Source organism: Emys orbicularis, chromosome 2, assembly GCF_028017835.1.
Source record: "Emys orbicularis isolate rEmyOrb1 chromosome 2, rEmyOrb1.hap1, whole genome shotgun sequence".
Lineage (NCBI taxonomy): Eukaryota > Metazoa > Chordata > Testudines > Emydidae > Emys > Emys orbicularis.
In genome coordinates, this window is record NC_088684.1 from 260,002,471 (window position 1) to 260,020,050 (window position 17,580).

General features: G+C 41.9%; 1 protein-coding gene across 1 annotated transcript in view; it reads left to right on the forward strand.

Moving 5' to 3' along the window:
- Nucleotides 1-17,580, forward strand: part of MALRD1 (MAM and LDL receptor class A domain containing 1) — a 378,194-nt gene that overhangs the window by 241,281 nt on the left and 119,333 nt on the right. The window contains exon 19 of the mRNA XM_065399653.1: nucleotides 3,443-3,623. Coding sequence (XP_065255725.1) covers nucleotides 3,443-3,623 — 181 coding nt within the window. The remainder of the gene's footprint in view (nucleotides 1-3,442; nucleotides 3,624-17,580) is intronic.

A 17,580-nucleotide genomic window follows, 5' to 3' on the forward strand; every position in this document is an offset into this window, starting at 1 on the left:
GAGGGCTCCACGTGGGACCCCAGAGGATTTTTTCTAGCCACAGAATCCCCAATGCGACCAAAACCTGCACCAGCTGTATGGAAAGGACTCTTCCTTATTGCAGGGGTAACAGGATAAGAAGAAGTGGTGAGATTTCATTTCAAAGATTGTATTTTCCCTTTTCTTCTTCAACACACAATACTGTAAGTTATCTTGCTGAGCCTACATTCTTTAATGAAACCTCAAGTAACCATATTTTAGGTTTGAACTAATGATATATTTGTGCCCTCTTTTGTAAGTCCAAGCAAATTGCCTTAAGAGAGATTGAACCATAAATTTAAGCAATTGCTTTTGATATTCTAAGCTTGTCCCTTTGGACCAATCCATTCATATAGCAGGAACCATTCTCTTACAGTTGTCTTGAAGGCACTTTTATCTTTTTTCTTTGGAGAAATACTGGAAGTGTGATAAATGTGTTAGGTACTAAAGAATTGATTATCAATAAATCATGAGTAAATGTTATAAGAAATCATGGTTATTTGCTCTGCTCCTTGGTATAACTGCTGAGCCTCAACCCTAGTCTTTGACAGGTGCTTGCAGGACTGTATTGGTTTGTTCAGTACATGCCAAGAACTTGGTTGCATTTGATTGATAAACTATTGATTGTATTCTTACGTGGTTCTGGGTGAGTTAATAAATTGTTGATTAGTTAAGAATAAACAAATGCACCCCCCATAAGAAATATTATTTGAGTTAAAAGGTGACCTGAAAAGCTTTTAGCATTAAATAGTAAGCTAACACTTCTTGAACTCAATTTAAAAAAGGATATCCTATTAGATTCCATTCTAATATTAGCTATAACACTTATCCAATTGGGAAATGTAGTTTGTTAGATTTTAGCTTTAAAATCTAATTGATACCTAGCATATTCATAAAATGGATCCCATTTCATTCGTACGTGGCAAAATAAAAGCTTCTAAAATACATTTTTGGCTGAAAAACCATTCGTTCTAAACTGTGTGAAAATCTGGGGGCCACAACATTTTCATAAATAACTGGTGTTTGAACAGTCACAGCTACAGATCCACCAATCGTAGTAAATGGATTCTGTGATTTTATTCACAAAAATACTTTCAAGTCATTTTTTACTATATGAGGAATTATAATATTGATATTCCTCACCAGTCATGCCTCACCAACATACTAGAATTCTTTGAGGGGGTCAACAATCAGGTGGACAAGGGGGCTCCAGTGAATATAGTGTATTTAGATTTTCAGAAAGCCTTTGACAAAGTCCCTCACCAAAGGTTCTTAAGCAAAGTAAGCTGTCATGGGATAAGAGAGACGGTTCTCTCATGGATTGGTAACCGGTTAAAAGATAGGAAACAAAGGGTAGGAATAAATGGTCAGTTTTCAGAATGGAGAGAGGTAAATAGTGGTGTCCCTCAGGGGTCTGTAGTGGGACCAGTCCTATTCAACATATTCATAAATAATCTGGAAAAAGGGGTAAACAGTGAGTTGGCAAAATTTGCAGATGATACAAAACTACTCAAGATAGTTAAGTCCCAGGCAGGCTGTGAACAGCTACAAAAGGATCTCTCAGAACTGGGTGACTGGGCAACAAAATGGCAGATGAAATTCAGTGTTGATAAATGCAAAGTAATACACATTGGAAAACATAATCTCAACTATATATATAAAATGATGGGGTCTAAATTAACTGTTACCACTCAAGAAAGAGATCTTGGGAGTCATTGTGGATAGTTCTCTGAAAACATCCACTCAATGTGCAGCAGCAGTCAAAAAAGCAAACAGAATGTTGGGAATCATTAAGAAAGGTATAGATAATAAGACAGAAAATATCATATTGCCTCTATATAAATCCATGGTACGCCCACATCTTGAATACTGCATGTGTAACCCACACATCTCCTGGGTGTGATGTTCTGTCCCATCTAGTGGCACCGAGACCACTTAGATAGAGAGATTAATGAGTTTGCTCTACAGCTTTAGCTAACAACCAGTTGGCTTTTAGCTCATGCAGTAGAGGCTCATGCACTAAGCTCCAGAGATCCCCAGTTCAATCCTCCTGGCCAACAACCGGGGTCTGTTGACGTTACACATGCAGATGTGGTTGCCCCATCTCAAAAAAGATATATTAGATTTGGAAAAGGTTCAGAAAAGGGCAACAAAAATTATTAGAGGTATGGAACGGCTGCGGTATGAGGAGAGATTAATAAGACTGGGACTTTTCAGCTTGGAAAAGAGACGACTAAGTGGGGATATGATAAAGGTCTATAAAATCATGACCCGATGTGGAGAAAGTAAATAAGGAAGTGTTATTTACTCCTTCTCATAACACAAGAACTAGGGGCCACCAAATTAATAGGCAGCAGGTTTAAAACAAAAGGAAGTATTTTTTCACACAACGCATAGTCAACCTGTGGAACTCCTTGCCAGAGGATGTTGTGAAGGCCAAGACTACAACAGGGTTCAAAAAAGAACCAGATAAATTCATGGAGGATAGGTCCATCAATGGCTATTAGCCAGGATGGGCAGGGATGGTGTCCTAGCCTCTGTTTGCCAGAATCTGGGAATGGGCAGCAGGGGATGGATCACTTGATGATTACCTGTTCTGTTCTTTCCCTCTGGGGCTCCTGGCATTGGCCACTGTTGGAAGACAGGATACTGAGCTAGATGGACCTTTGATCTGACCCAGTATGGCCGTTCTTATGTTCTATTCAAATACTAAGCATAATGTATGCTGTACATCTGCTTGGCTTGCATACTGTGATTTAACTAGAGGCTTTTGAGGCTAATTTTTTATGTACATTGGCACACTTGTAATTCAGGATGTTACTGTTTCCATTTAACGCATATAGGGTAGACCTATGGATTTATTATCTTTGTTAGTTTTCTTATTACATTTATTACCATGGTAACAATTGTAAAAAATTGTACCTAATTTGAGAGAGATCCCCTATATTTAAAATTGAAGAAATAGCCTTGTAACCAGTAATATATTTCTAAACACAAAGACTGTACCTGAGTGGGGTATAAAGTCAAATGTACTGCTGCTGACATTTTTGATCACTTGCATTTACACAAACCAGCATTAAGTATCACAGTGGGTATTCTCAGAATGATAAGACAGGCTGATTCATGTGTGTGTAAGAGTAAGATAACAACATACACTGCTTTGAAGTTTGGTCATACACACAGTAATTTGTGTATTAGTGCTCCATCCATTATAGATGTTTATGTGATTTGTATGATAGTCTCTTCCTCTTTTTTCCTCTCTATGCCAGCAAAGCATGTGTCAAACATTTATTGATAAAACTCAGTATAATACTGGAGTATCAAGGGACATATCCCAGCGTCTTCCCTTTGTTTTCACACAATAGTAATTTAGCAATCTGTGCTTTATATATACCTTACTATACATATCTCCTTTCATCTTCAGACTGATAACGGCCTTTCAAAAGTGTGGACTGAGTCTGGGAACCCTGGTGATGAATGGAGGAAAGCAGAATTGCACTTGGGGAAGTTGAGGAATTTTGAAGTCATATTTGAAGGCATTCGTGCCAAAGACCTAGGTGGAGGAGCAGCAATAGATGATATCGAGTTCAAGAATTGCACCACAAGTAAGTGTAAGAGATTCATTTTCTGTGGAAATAGCTAGAATGGAAAGAGTGAGCTCATGACTGATTTTAAGCATACTATGGTTTAACTGATAAGATTTGCCATGATGTCACTATATATAAAATCAGTCATGAACAAATTATTTTTATTCTTGAAATTTTAATAGAAATTCTGTTTAAATAGGAACTTTCACACCCATGCAACATTCTCAAGCAAGTGGACAAAAAGCCAGTAAATGTCTGAATTCTCTTTTCTGCTTTTTAAGCTATTTGGTTTTGAATAAGAGCTTTCTCCTCATCAAAGCAATCACCACCAAATCTTGGGCTTTGGATGATTTTGTTAGTTGTTTAAAAAAGCCTCATCCACCTCTTCCACCTGATTAGGTGGCCTGTAGTAGACGCCTAGCATGACATCACCCTTGTTTTTTACCCCTTTTAGCCTAACCCAGAGACTCTCAACACTTCCGTCGCCTATGTCCATCTCCACCTCAGTCCAAGTGTGTACATTTTTAATATATAAGGCAACACCTCCTCCATTTTCCCCTGTCTATCCTTCCTGAGCAAGCTGTACCCATCCACACCAAAATTCCAATCATGTGTATTATCCCACCAAGTTTCAGTGATGCCAACAATGTAATTAAAGAAGTGTGGAATGGGGTTACAGCTCCTAATGTCTGGTACAGTGAGGAGACCACCTCTTTTGCCCTTTCCCTCAACCTTTATATGAGAGGAGTGCAGTGGGGTCCCAGCAATGGTTCTGGGAACAGGTTAAAGGCATGGAGGGGCTGAATGCAGCCCTCCCCCAGGTTGTACAAATAACCAAAGGAAGGTTGACCTTCACCGGAGAAGTTATTGCTGGATTGTGCCCAGATGTATTATATTAATAAAGCTGTGGACTAGTTAAACCAAAGTCCTGGTGTCTTGTCAGTCTTCCTGCAGTGTCCAGGACAATTTACAAATTTGAGTTCACTGCAAAATTTCAGAGGGATTCAGCTAACAAAAATGACAAGGAAATTCCAAAAAAAAAAAAAAGTAAATTCATGGCATACGTCTGGGAATATACTGTTTTAAAATAATAGTGCACATTTGCTAGTGCAATTAGTAGAAGCAAAATGTATTAGTACTTACAATTACCTTGCATTATATGAAGTTAAAGGTAAACGATATATGTATTGAGGTTATGCTGTAAAATTTGCTTCTACTAACTTTATGAGCTAATGAGCACTGCATTTTGAGAGTGTATGTAATATATATATATGTATTAGTATTGGTATTATATAAAAATAAATATTCATGGTTCTCTTTAATTCCATATATTGTAAGCTATTTTGAAAATAACACTATATTTATTATTGAAAATATTCTATATAGAACTGTCTTTATAAGGAAGAAAATGTTTGCCTCAGTAGGGTGCTCATAAATGGATTTTAAAATTCCAAAGTATTTAAATGTTCAAGGTTTACTTTAGTTTTAGTCTCTCTGACTTATTGTCTGAACCTGAATGTTAATATTGTTTTATAACCACCCTTGCATTAAAAGACCATTGCAGTGAGGCAATTCAGAAAGTAACTTTGGTTTATTATGATGTTATAGCAAATATTTCTTTTAAGAGCACTACTTCAACAATGGGCTTTGCTGAGAAAGCAATTACATATGAGTTAGGATTATTTTCACATGCATTACAGCTTCTGCAACACCATAGTCCTGTGTAATTTGCAGAATGTTAGTGTTTATGAGCATGGATGACTCATGGGATGCTTTTCTTGTAGTTGTCTGGGCTATGCTGTTGAACTCCAAAAGGAGGCCAAGTGATTATGAGAGAGGTGCAAAGCTGCTTTATAAACAAAACTGAAACAAAAAAAGATCTCGTCAGGAAAACTAGAAGCACAAGATAATCTTCCTTTACATAGCTATCACTTGCATGGCAGATGTCTTCGGCAACATTATGGTGAAATCTTTACAAAATGATGAATTACTCATTTATCTATTGGGCACAATGGGGTTTTCATTAAACTTCAGGTGTACACGTCCAATTTCTTTAACAGTCTCCTTTTCTTTTAGCTTTACAAACACCATGTATTTAAGCCAATTGAAGGAAAACCTCATTCCCCAGTAATTTTTTGAATTTCTCTGTGTTTACTCCCTGGATAGCCCAGAGTTCTATAAGTTACAGTCTCAGATTCAGAGGGGTAGCCGTGTTAGTCTGAATCTGTAAAAAGCAACAGAGGGTCCTGTGGCACCTTTAAGACTAACAGAAGTATTGGGAGCATAAGCTTTCGTGGGTAAGAACCTCACTTCTTCAGATGCAAGTAATGGAAATCTCCAAAGGCAGGTATAAATCAGTATGGAGATAACGAGGTTAGTTCAATCAGGGAGGGTGAGGTGCTCTGCTAGCAGTTGAGGTGTGAACACCAAGGGAGGAGAAACTGCTTCTGTAGTTGGATAGCCATTCACAGTCTTTGTTTAATCCTGATCTGATGGTGTCAAATTTGCAAATGAACTGGAGCTCAGCAGTTTCTCTTTGGAGTCTGGTCCTGAAGTTTTTTTGCTGTAAGATGGCTACCTTTACATCTGCTATTGTGTGGCCAGGGAGGTTGAGGTGTTCTCCTACAGGTTTTTGTATATTGCCATTCCTGATATCTGACTTGTGTCCATTTATCCTCTTGCGTAGTGACTGTCCAGTTTGGCCAATGTACATAGCAGAGGGGCATTGCTGGCACATGATGGCATATATAACATTGGTGGACGTGCAGGTGAATGAGCCGGTGATGTTGTAGCTGATCTGGTTAGGTCCTGTGATGGTGTTGCTGGTGTAGATATGTGGGCAGAGTTGGCATCGAGGTTTGTTGTCTGGGTTGGTTCCTGAGTTAGAGTTGTTATGGTGCGGTGCGTGGTTCCAATAGCGCTCTAAACCCTTCATTGGAAGTGAAAGTGTACAGAAGTGGAGATAAGACTCCTTTAGGCAGCATTAGCTACTCTGGTTTTTATGCAGATGTTAGGAATGCATAAAGACTGGGAAAATGCTGTTTAGAGCAGCTGTTCCCTGATTCCTCCCTCTACTCCAGGGCCCATTCCCCTTTTCCACACATGGCCCCTTCAGATACAAAGGAAACAACATCCTCTCAGCTAGGTAGATACATTTTCCTCTCCATGTCACTTCTCCCTTCTTACCTCCTGCCACCTATGTTTTCACAGTATCAAAGCAGTTTTAGGCCCCAAAGCTTATGAATGAGATTTGCAGAATTTTCTTGGTAGATTTCCCATTCTTTTGGAGTTCCCTCCATGCTGAAATATGATTAAGCACAAATTCAGTAAATTTTAGAAAGATGCATTTCTTTGCCAAACAGATTAAACCCTGGTTGCCTAGATGACTAGTAGAGCTGCAATTACCAGGGAGGTGTCTCTGGTTGAAATCATGAATGTCTCGGCTTACCTATATTGTCATAATAATTATTACAAGCAATTGTCTGGTGCTTAAGTAATCTATAGTATTTTAGAGGAATACAGCCTTATTGTTTGTTGTAAGATGATTACTGTAGTTGCCGTATTATGATGGCCCTGTGCCACCACAGCACAGGTGCATAGAGAGGTGTTTGTCTTTTGTGAGGAACTCCATACTCCAGGGTCACATAACAAATATTCAAACTTATTGGTGCCTGGGTGACAAGAATGTGCAGAATAAATAATGGAACCCAGGCCGTTTCCCACTATGGGACTTCCCTCTCCACAGGGGTTTTAGAGAGAGGCACAGGTTAGGAAATTAAGAGAGGCACTGCCTGGGGCTGTGTGAATTTTATGCCTTTTCCGCGTACTTTTTAGGAGACAGGATATGGGACTGGTTGGCTTCCCCAGCCACACTTCCTGTCTGGTGATTATTTCTCCTTCTTAATAGATATGCATGTGCTGTACTGAATGGAGCTGCTGGGCTTGTTGCATTCTCCACAGGTGCAGGTTTAGTGCCTTCCTGGGGGATATTTCTATATAACTTGGCACCATTTTCCTGACTGCTCTGTGCAATTAGGGCCTGAACTAACGCTCATCAAAATCAAAGGGATTCTTTCCATTGGCTTTAATGTCCTTTGGATCAGGCTATTTGGATCAGGCCATTAATATGAATTTGTTCACTTCTATGCTTCAGTTTGGACCAAGCTTTTTAACTTTCCTAACACATCTGGAGTGCTGACGTTTGTCTCAGTATGTTGTCACGAAGGAGCCTGCCCTTCCCTTACTTGTTCTTGTTTGTTATTGGTTCCTTTACCTTTGTAGAACAGGCAAATAAATTGCATTTTGCCGTATTCGCAAAAACAACATTTCCCATCTGTTCCTAGCCTGGGGCACTCAGGACTACAGAAAGCATGTTTTGTCTAAGTTGTTTTTGTAGCACAAAGCATGTGGTTTTATTATTTGATGTGTATGATTGAGGAAGATGGCTGTTCAAACAAACCCATGAGCACAAAGTATCGTGCAAACAGGCCGGATTTTTCTCCTTGTGATGCTGCTCTGGGCACTGTGGAGGCACTTGTGGCATCTATAGCCTAGCTAGAATTGCTAAGGTGAGAGCAGTGGTGGTCACATTTGTATTCTCCAGTAAACAATGAGACCTGCAGCGTTGCAGTGTAATATAAAAGATATTCAAGCTGCTGTAACTAACATAAATCACTAAAACAGCTCACAAAAGCCTTAAATAAAATAAAGAATAATTAACTATCAAGGTGGCAGCTCCCTCCATACAGCTTGATGATGCATTGGAAGACTGAGATAATCAGAAAGCAGTGGAAATCAGAGTGTTTAAAAGTGGTTAGGACATTTTTTTTGGCAATGTCCTGTGCATCAGAAAACTCACCCAGAGCATGGGCAGCATGGGGTAGAAAGTTTTTAGCACAGCTCTGGTCATCCCAAATGCCCAGGAGAGGCTCATTCACATGTTCTCGGCCTACAGGAGCTGCTGAGGGCTATTCCAGGTGACTTGCTCATTTCTGTTTCTAACAGGAATAATTTACCACTGGGGGTCTCAGTGAAGGCTGTTGCTGTCCAGAGTATGGACACATATTAACATTGCTTTTGCAGGGAGGAAATGTTGGGTAGTGGCTATAGCAGAAGTTAATAGCCAGGGCTCACAAGTTCTGTTTCCAGATCTGGAAGACTTTCTGTGCATGTGCACCCTTTCATTTGTTTCCTGCAACAACTCTCAGCTAAAGGGTGCAATGCATATTATATGTGTCATAGTGTACTTTGCCTGGTGACGGATGAGCATTGCTTGTTTCTTGAATTCAGAGCCTTTATGAAAGCCATAACCTAACAAAGCACAAACTTTTCACTTGATTTCCTTTATTTTTTAACTCGAGTGTTGTTAGCTAAAAACACTTATCTGAGCAGAGCATGCAAATAGCTTTATTTCTTAAATTGCTGAGCAGCTGGAGTCCAATCCTGAAAGGACTGAGTGCCCTAAACTACCACTGACATCCATGGAAGTTGAGGGCAAGCAGCACCTTGATGGACTTGCACCCCTAATGTATGTCAGGACTCAGGGAACTGTGAGAAATGGTTCTGGACTCTTTTGTCAGTGCCAGAAACAGTTGTTCTTTTTAAAGAGGAAAAGTTTGATAGAAAAAGATCAAATCTGGAACCTAATTTGCAGATTTATGTATTATAATTCTTGCTGAAAATCCCCCAATTGTCCTAAATGAGCCAGAGTGAATTTACAATGGTTGATACCTATTTTTTAAAATGTTCACTTTTATTATTGTACATATATTGTGTTTGTTATTTGCAGACCTATAATAATGGAAAACAGAGGTTATTTATGGTACAAAATAATGTCCATGGATTGTTGTTGTTTTTCTAACATTTGATCTCTTCATTATGGCCATCTTGCAACTTCGCCTAAAAATAGCTGGAAAGAAGTTGCAGTTTAGACCACTTCCAGTCCCCCTAAAGAGCATATTGTGCATTGTTGATCTGAAATGAAAGAGACAGGCTCAGTGCTGATAGTTTGCCATCACATAATAGTGGGCTAAAATCAAGCATGCAAGATCTCAGAAGTGCTATTGCCATTAGTCTGGATTTTGTACATAAGGTAGTGGAAGAATAACTGCCTGTGATAATTTGTTAAAAAATATCAAGTTCTACTCCAACAAGATGCAAGAGATGAGAATATCAGCCTGAAAAAATACCTCACTAAACCAGATGATTTGATTTTGGCACCAATTATTTATCACAAGGCACCATTAAAGAACACAGATAATAACAATAATTCTAAATTCAAATGTAATGGAAATTTCCAGGAAGGTGAGAGGAATGATCCATGTTATTCATCTGCTGAATGATTAGCTGATTCATTTGGGCTTTCATGGTCTGTTAAATGAGTCTTGTGAAAATGCAGGAAGAAGAAACAATTTGTACAGTTTCAGTGACTTTTGGGAGCTGGCTCTTTGGAATCATATTTCACAAGGTTTTTTCTTTATCTTTAAGGAGATTAGGACTGGCATTCTCAGCTCCCTCCTGTAGAGGTGCTATAAGCATACCCAATTTAAAACAAAAACAAAAAACAAAAAAACCATGGGAACTGCGACCTAATAGAGAAGGGAAACTAGTTTAATTTACAGTTACTGCTGACCAGAACACTTGCCCAAAGCTCTAACCAGATTTGATCTAAAATGTACAGGTGGTTTAGAAATGTTTGGTTCACTTTTTAATATTTTTTATCATTTTTGTTCCTCCTCACTTCCTCCTTATGGCATGGATGAGAGGTGAAAGTATTGAAGTAACCTCAGAAGAGCTTTGCTTTCACCCCATGAGAAGAAGGAAGCTCTGAAAGTGTTGGGAGGAAAATCTGTTCTGGCGAGAATTCCAGTCCAGATTTACAGATCCAAGAGATTGCGGGTAACGCAGTGTTTGGCTGCTTAGCCCAACTTTTGATTTTTTTTTAAATAGGCCATCACTTTACTTATGCAGGGTTAGTAAGGAATTTCCCCCCAAGTCAGATTGGCAGGGTCCTTGGGGGCTTTGCAGCTTCCTTTGCGTCATGTGGGACAGGTCACTTGCTAGGTTCATCTGGGTATATGTCACTTAATTCCAGAGGTGAGACTAAGTTAGGGTTACCATATTTGAACATTCAAAAAAGAGGACATTCCACAGGAGGTGTCGGCCCCGCCCACAGTCCACCCCTGCTCCTCCCACGCTCCGCCCCCACTCTGCTCCAGATTCCACCCCCTCCCTGCTCGGTCCCGCCACCGCACTCCTCCTCACCCTCTGGCCTGCTGCTGGCTTGCTGCGTCCCTCCTCAGTCCCCCACCGCTCGCCTCCTCCCACCTGCCACTCACCTCCTCATTCCCCTGCCAGAAACCCCCATGCCCGCCCCAAGAACCCCCGCCTGCCACCGGCTCGCCGCTTCTTGCCTCCTCACCCCCGTCTGCCCACCCGCTGGTGGCTCCCTCCCGCTTGCATCTTCAACCCCCGCTGCCTGCTGCTGGCCTTTCTCCCCCCGCCCCGCCTGCTGCTGGCTCACCGCTCGAATAAAAGACAGTTTATTTAAGAATGAGGATTTAACTAGAAACAAGATTGATGGAAACAAATGATTACAATATAAAACAAAATCATAAAATGTGAACCTGGCCTACACTTATCAAGAGTTATCTTTCTTATCTCGAACTAGGTTCCTCCTCTCCCCACAAAGTTCAGTCTTTGCAGAGTTGGCTGGTTTCCCAAACACCAGGATTCAAACATTCATGAAAGCAGCCCTGTTTCACAAGGGGTTTCCTCAGTGAAAGGATACAGAGTGCTACTCCCTCCTCTGTGTTATACTGAAAACAACCTTTATTTCTGTTTGCACACAGGGGGAACCCCAGTCCTTTTGTAATGTTTCTTTTTTTACCTTTAAAGTGTTTCAATTGTTTGCCATTGCCTCTGATGACGTCCCATTCAAAGTCTTACTATTGTGCAAAGCTAAACAATTGAGCCTTGCACTGCATCATCAGCCAGGTTAGGCAGGGTGACAAATCCCCCTTGCCCCAAAAGGCCATTATCCCCTGGTGACTAATTTCTACTCCAAGTCTATAAAGTAGACTTTTAAGGTAATACATTATTCCTTCAATATTACCCATGCACACATCTCACAAAGATTCTCACTGTTGACAAGTTACCAGCCTTGTGTAGATCCCTTCCATGTTCCTCTTTGTGGGTAAGTGCCCTGTAAGACACGTGTGGGGTGCAGTGAGTTTGTCAGGCCTGTGGTGACAGCTGTTTGTGAAGATCAGGGGGCCCTTTGCCAAGGGGTGCTGGTGTCACAGTGAGATTGGGGTGGCTGACAATGTGGGGCAGGGCGCTGAGGCTGGTGGGACAGGTAACACTCACTGGGCTGGGGGGCAGGTGGTGCCGGGATGGGGTAGGGGCAGGTACCTGTCAGTCTCCAGTGCTCGGGCTGCGCCAGGGCCAGCAGCCTCTTTCCCTCGGAGTCTCCCCCGCTTGCCCGGGGGCCACTCCTCCTCTTGGGCTCCCCAGCCACTGCGGCTGCCCGGGAGGACGCAGAACGGGGGGGCACCACCGCGGAGAGACGCAAGGAGCCAGGCGCTGCTTGGGGGAGCCGGGTGGCCCGAGTCCAGGGTGGCGGCAGCCTCCGCAGCAGCAGGGGCAGGTGGGGAGCATAGCCTGCCATGGGGCAGGAGAGGCCGCACTACTGCTGCTGCTGGTGTTTCCCGGCCCTGCCGTGTGGCGCAGGAGAAGGAGGCGCCTACTGCCACTGCCCCCTGGCACCCATGGAGCCAGAGTGCAGGGCCCGGGGCCCAGTCCCACCTGCCGCCCGCTGATAAGGGCCGGGCTGCGACTTTCTGCTCATCGCCGCAATGCCAGGCCAGGAGTGAACCCAGTCCCTGCCAGTGTTCCCTGCTGCCCCTGCCCGGCTCACCCCAGCGGCCTCCACTCCCCCCGCTCAGCCCCGCATCACTTTCACGGTAGGGTTACCATACGTTGGTATTTTCCCGGACGTTTTTAGATATTTAAAAATTCCTCCCGGACGGCGATTTAACAACTGAAAAGCTGGACATGCCTGGGGAAATACGGATGTATGGTAACCCTAATGTGATCCAATGGTCCAATCTGTCCTTAAATTTTATTACTTGAATTTTCAATTCTGCACCATGCAACACTTTATAGTTAGTGGAGAAGCTAGTTTGCCCTGCTCAGGAACTCAAGAAGAGAGCAAAAGTTTATAACAAATAATATGAACAACCACTGCAGAAACTGGCCCTGAAATCGTAGTCTTCTGTGGACTTGAGAGAGAAATAAAAGCTGGAGCTGGTTTAGCTTCTCCAGATATATATTAGTATTAGTATTTCATAATGCAAAGCATGTTACCTTTTTATGGTTTTTGATCAGTTATTCCCTTTCTTTTTTTTTTCTTCCCCCTTTGGTATTGCTTAATGTTTTATGATGCTTTGCTCTTTTTCTATCATTTCTCCTGTATTAGGCTATTCTGAAACATGAGATTCAAAGGAGTCAGATCATGTTATTAGCCCATCCAAAGCCCCACAAAGTCAATGGAAAGATTCTCTTTGATTTCAGTAGGCTTCAATTAGGCCTTTGGAGAGAAATAATTTTATCAGCCCACCCCCTGTACAGTTCTCAGGTACCACAATGATGGGTGAATTTACAAAACACTAGAATGGAATCACTGGGAATCTTTAAATTTTCATCATTACAGGAGAAAAAAGTTAATTTTAACAAATCTAGAAACCTTTTAGTATCACTGACTTATGATGATATATTTATTCTCTTTGGGTGAGATTCTCACCCCTGTTCTAGTGTGCCAACCTAGGGCCAGAGTGGCATAAAGGGTGTCAGGGCCAGGCCATGGGTGGCTTGTGTGTATCAGTCAGCTGCTAAATTGTGGTCAGGAAACGAGTAGCGGGGTCAGGAGTGAGCTGGGTTAGGATGCCAGGAAGTCAGGCTCAGGCACCAGGAGGCAGGCAGATAGCACAGTTGGGATCAAGCTGGGTCAAGATATCAGGGTCAGACACCAGGTAATAGACAGTGAGCAAATAGCAAAGTTAAGGACGGACCAGCGTCAGAAGCCAGAGTCCAGGGTCTATAGCAAGCAAGGTCTGGAGTGGAAGCACTGATGGCTTCCTGGTTTAAATGCTAGCATCAGCCAATCAGTGGCATGTGAGGGTCCACCACTCAGACCCTGCTGGCTGGTACTTTCTGCAGAGCCTAGCTCCACAGAGTCCTCCAGCAGAAACCTAGTCTAAGGATCAGCAGCCTAGAACCCCGATGGCCCCAGGTTATAGTCCTTCATGTTTTTACAAAGTGACTCTAGAACTTTGGATCCAGTCAGGGAAAAATTTCCCCAGTGCAGAAACTGAGGAAAATGTCTTCCAAGGACCCCTGAAATGCCCTTTCACAGAAGGTGTGCAAAGGGCGGGGGTGAGCCAGGGGTGTTGGTGCAAGGCTGCAATACATAGCGCTGCAGAGATTCTGTACAGCAATGCTGCACACAGGCAGCTAGGAACAGGCTGCCTTAACTTTGTTGTCCAAGTTATACTAGGGGATGCTTGGGCCCCTGGAGCAGCCCAGAATTGTGAAGGTAAATAAAGTGACTTAAATCCTTAGCCTTACCTGCAATTTCACTGCTGCATCTCTTAGCATCTTGCCCTTAGTGTATTTCAATAATCAGGCCCATAGGAACAAGGGAACATGAGAGACAGTGTATAAGAGCAGCCTGATAAAGCCAAGAAATAAAATAGCTGAAGGAGAACTCTTCTTGGGAGACTCAAGTTTGCTTTACCCCACTTTGTTCCTCTCAGTGAAAGAGTACAACTACTTATACAGGAATACCACAGTCAGGTATGATAGAAGGCATTTATATACTCTGCAGTAGTGAAAGAATTATTGTACAATTCATATTATACAAACACCATAGCTGCCCAAGTCACATTACATAAGAAAAATCTAAAAGGCATATTTTAAAACATAAATTCATTTTTACCGAAAGCTTTAAAGAATTGTATTACTTGGCTTTTTGTCTTTAGGTTAGCAATAAAACTGCATTTGACAGCCAGTCCTTCTGAAAGAAAGAAAGAAAGAAAGAAAGAAAGAAAGAAAGAAAGAAAGAAAGAGACACCAGCTTGAGGTGAAGCAGTGATTAAGAGAGTACAACAGGGTTCCTCTTGCACTAGGCAGGAATCTTTCATATCTCTGAAATACTTCAGAGCTCTGTCATTTTTTTAAGAGCACACACTGAGGCCTGGTCCCCACTAAGCCCCCACTTCGGACTAAGGTACGCAAATTCAGCTACGTTAATAACGTAGCTGAATTCGAAGTACCTTAGTCCGAACTTACCGCGGGTCCAGACGCGGCAGGCAGGCTCCCCCGTCGATGCCGCGTACTCCTCTCGCCGAGCTGGAGTACCGGCGTTGACGGCGAGCACTTCCGGGATCGATCCGGGATCGATTTATCGCGTCTAAACCAGACGCGATAAATCGATCCCAGAACATCGATTGCCTGCCGCCGGACCCTCCGGTAAGTGTAGATGTACCCAAAATGCACTAGAGCAGTCCATATCACTTTGGGGGCATTTTTGTGAATCCTATGTCCCCAGGAGGAAAACAATTGAGCTTATTTATCATGGGTTTTGACTTTGAGAAATGTGTTTTTGGTACTTAACTCACTTTGATCACAGATAGAACTTGATTTTGTTTTCAGTTTCTCTGTTTGTTTATGTGAATCTTGTAGAACTCTGTTGACATGAGGGATGATTTGCTTGGTGTGCAGCTTCAAAAGAAACTGTGTATTCAAAGATAAAAAATCCATAGTTTTGAACTTCAATCCATTTATTCTCATAGGCTGGGTAGCTAGGCTGCTGCACTTTCCTCGTTAATTACCTTTATCTCACCAATGTCTTTAGTTCTCTGATTGAGCGTCTTTGCCAGGCTATATATTTCTTTCTTTCCCTCCTTCATTTCAAGATGGGCATATAAGCCTTCCATGGCTTTGGCTTTAGTGCCTCTTTCTTCACTAGGTTTTTGTCTTCTTTTTACTCCTGAAAATCCTGATATTGGAGCATCACCTGCCAAAGTTTAAAATATTTTTTTCGTTTTTTTCACAGCTCTCGAACTTTCTCATTTTGCCACAAAATCTCATTGGGGAAAAAGACTCTTGCTTTTACTTCACCAAGCAGGCTCTTTGCACGTTCTTGAATTTTGCTTTCAATATGATTTCACCCTTGATTCATATTTTCTTTTAACCCTTCTAAAGTGATCTTCTCCAACACTTTCAGTTTAACCTACTTGTTAAGTTAGTTAAGCTTCCACCACTTGGTTTTCTGAACTGCTGTGGACTTTTTTGTTCTCGTGGATGATATGTATCCATAGTCAAGAACCAGCATTCTGTGTTGAGTTGCAATGCTTTCTGTTGGGCTATCCTTACAATTTTTGATGTTCTTCAGCTCAACTTGATTTATTGGGAAGTAATCTATCTGCACCCTCATATTACCACTCTTATAGGTAATCAGATGTTCTTCCTTCTTAGTGAAAAATGTATTATTGACTATCAAATCATATGTCTGGCCATACTGTAAGATAGTTTCCCCTTCTGTGTTCCTACGTCCATATCTCCATGGTACCATTTGAAGCATTTACTAACTCTCTCCCCTTATGACCATTAAGGTTAGCTCCAGTGATGACTCTTTCATTCATTCTTTATCACTTTCTATACAACAGTGTGCATTTCCCCCTGATGATCCCCTGTTTCTTGTTTGTCACATCCCACTTGTGGTGCATATGTTAAATTATAACATTTAGAGGGCCATTTTTCAAGAGTAAATTGTTTTGGAATGTAGGCATCCTTTCCAGAGACACATGCTACATAAAGCAGCTGATCTCTTGTTACCCAAAATGCCCCCCAAAACAGGGGAATCCCCAGCATGAGCTTTTTGTGTAGAGGGGATTCCATAGAGACAGGGGGAGCATGCAACTGAGTCATTGCCACCCCTCTGTGTACACCCCTGGCTCATATCATCCTGCATTCCACTGGTGATGTCACACCCATTCTGAACAGCACTGGCACATGACTATATACCTACAGAAAGAACAATTTTCAGATGAAATGCTTCTCAGAAAAATCCTGTGGCTGAAGGATATGGCACTGGTGATTCAGTGGCTGATGTGCTTCATTTTTATCGCTACTGAAAAAATGGCCTGACATACAGGACAAATGTTAGTGTTATAGGCTCAGTCCCAAAAGTGCCCATCCACCTACCCACTCTGAGGCCTACAGTGCTGCAGCTATCCCTCGCCGCCTCATCTTCCTAGGTGCTCCTATAGAGTTCCCACCCATATTATGGCAGCCGCCTCTGCCGGTGTATTGTGGGGAGCAGGAAGCTACAACATATCTCCCATCATACACAGTGTGGCCCAAACTTATACCTCTTTATCCGATTTAACAAGTCCCTACCGAGCATGTGTGAACACACAGCTGTCTGTAACTCATTTATCATTTTCAAAACAGAAAAAAGAGGAGAGTTACAAAAGGAGCACTTAAAGACGATAAAGTCATTGCAGAGAAACTAAATGAATTCTTTGCTTCAGTCTTCATGGCTGAGGATGTTAGGGAGATTTCCAAACCTGAGTCGTCCTTTGTACGTGACAAATCTGAGGAATTGTCACAGATTGAAGTGTCACTAGAGGAAGTTTTGGAATTAATTGATAAACTTAACAGTAACAAGTCACCGGGACCAGATGGCATTCATCCAAGAGTTCTGAAAGAACTCAAATGTGAAATTGCGGAACTATTAACTATGGTTTGTAACCTGTCCTTTAAATCAGCTTCTGCACCCAATGACTGGAAGATAGCTAATGTAACGCCAATATTTAAAAAGGGCTCTAGAGGTGATCCCGGCAATTAAAGACCGGTAAGTCTAACGTCAGTACCGGGCAAATTAGTTGAAACAAAAATAAAGAATAAAATT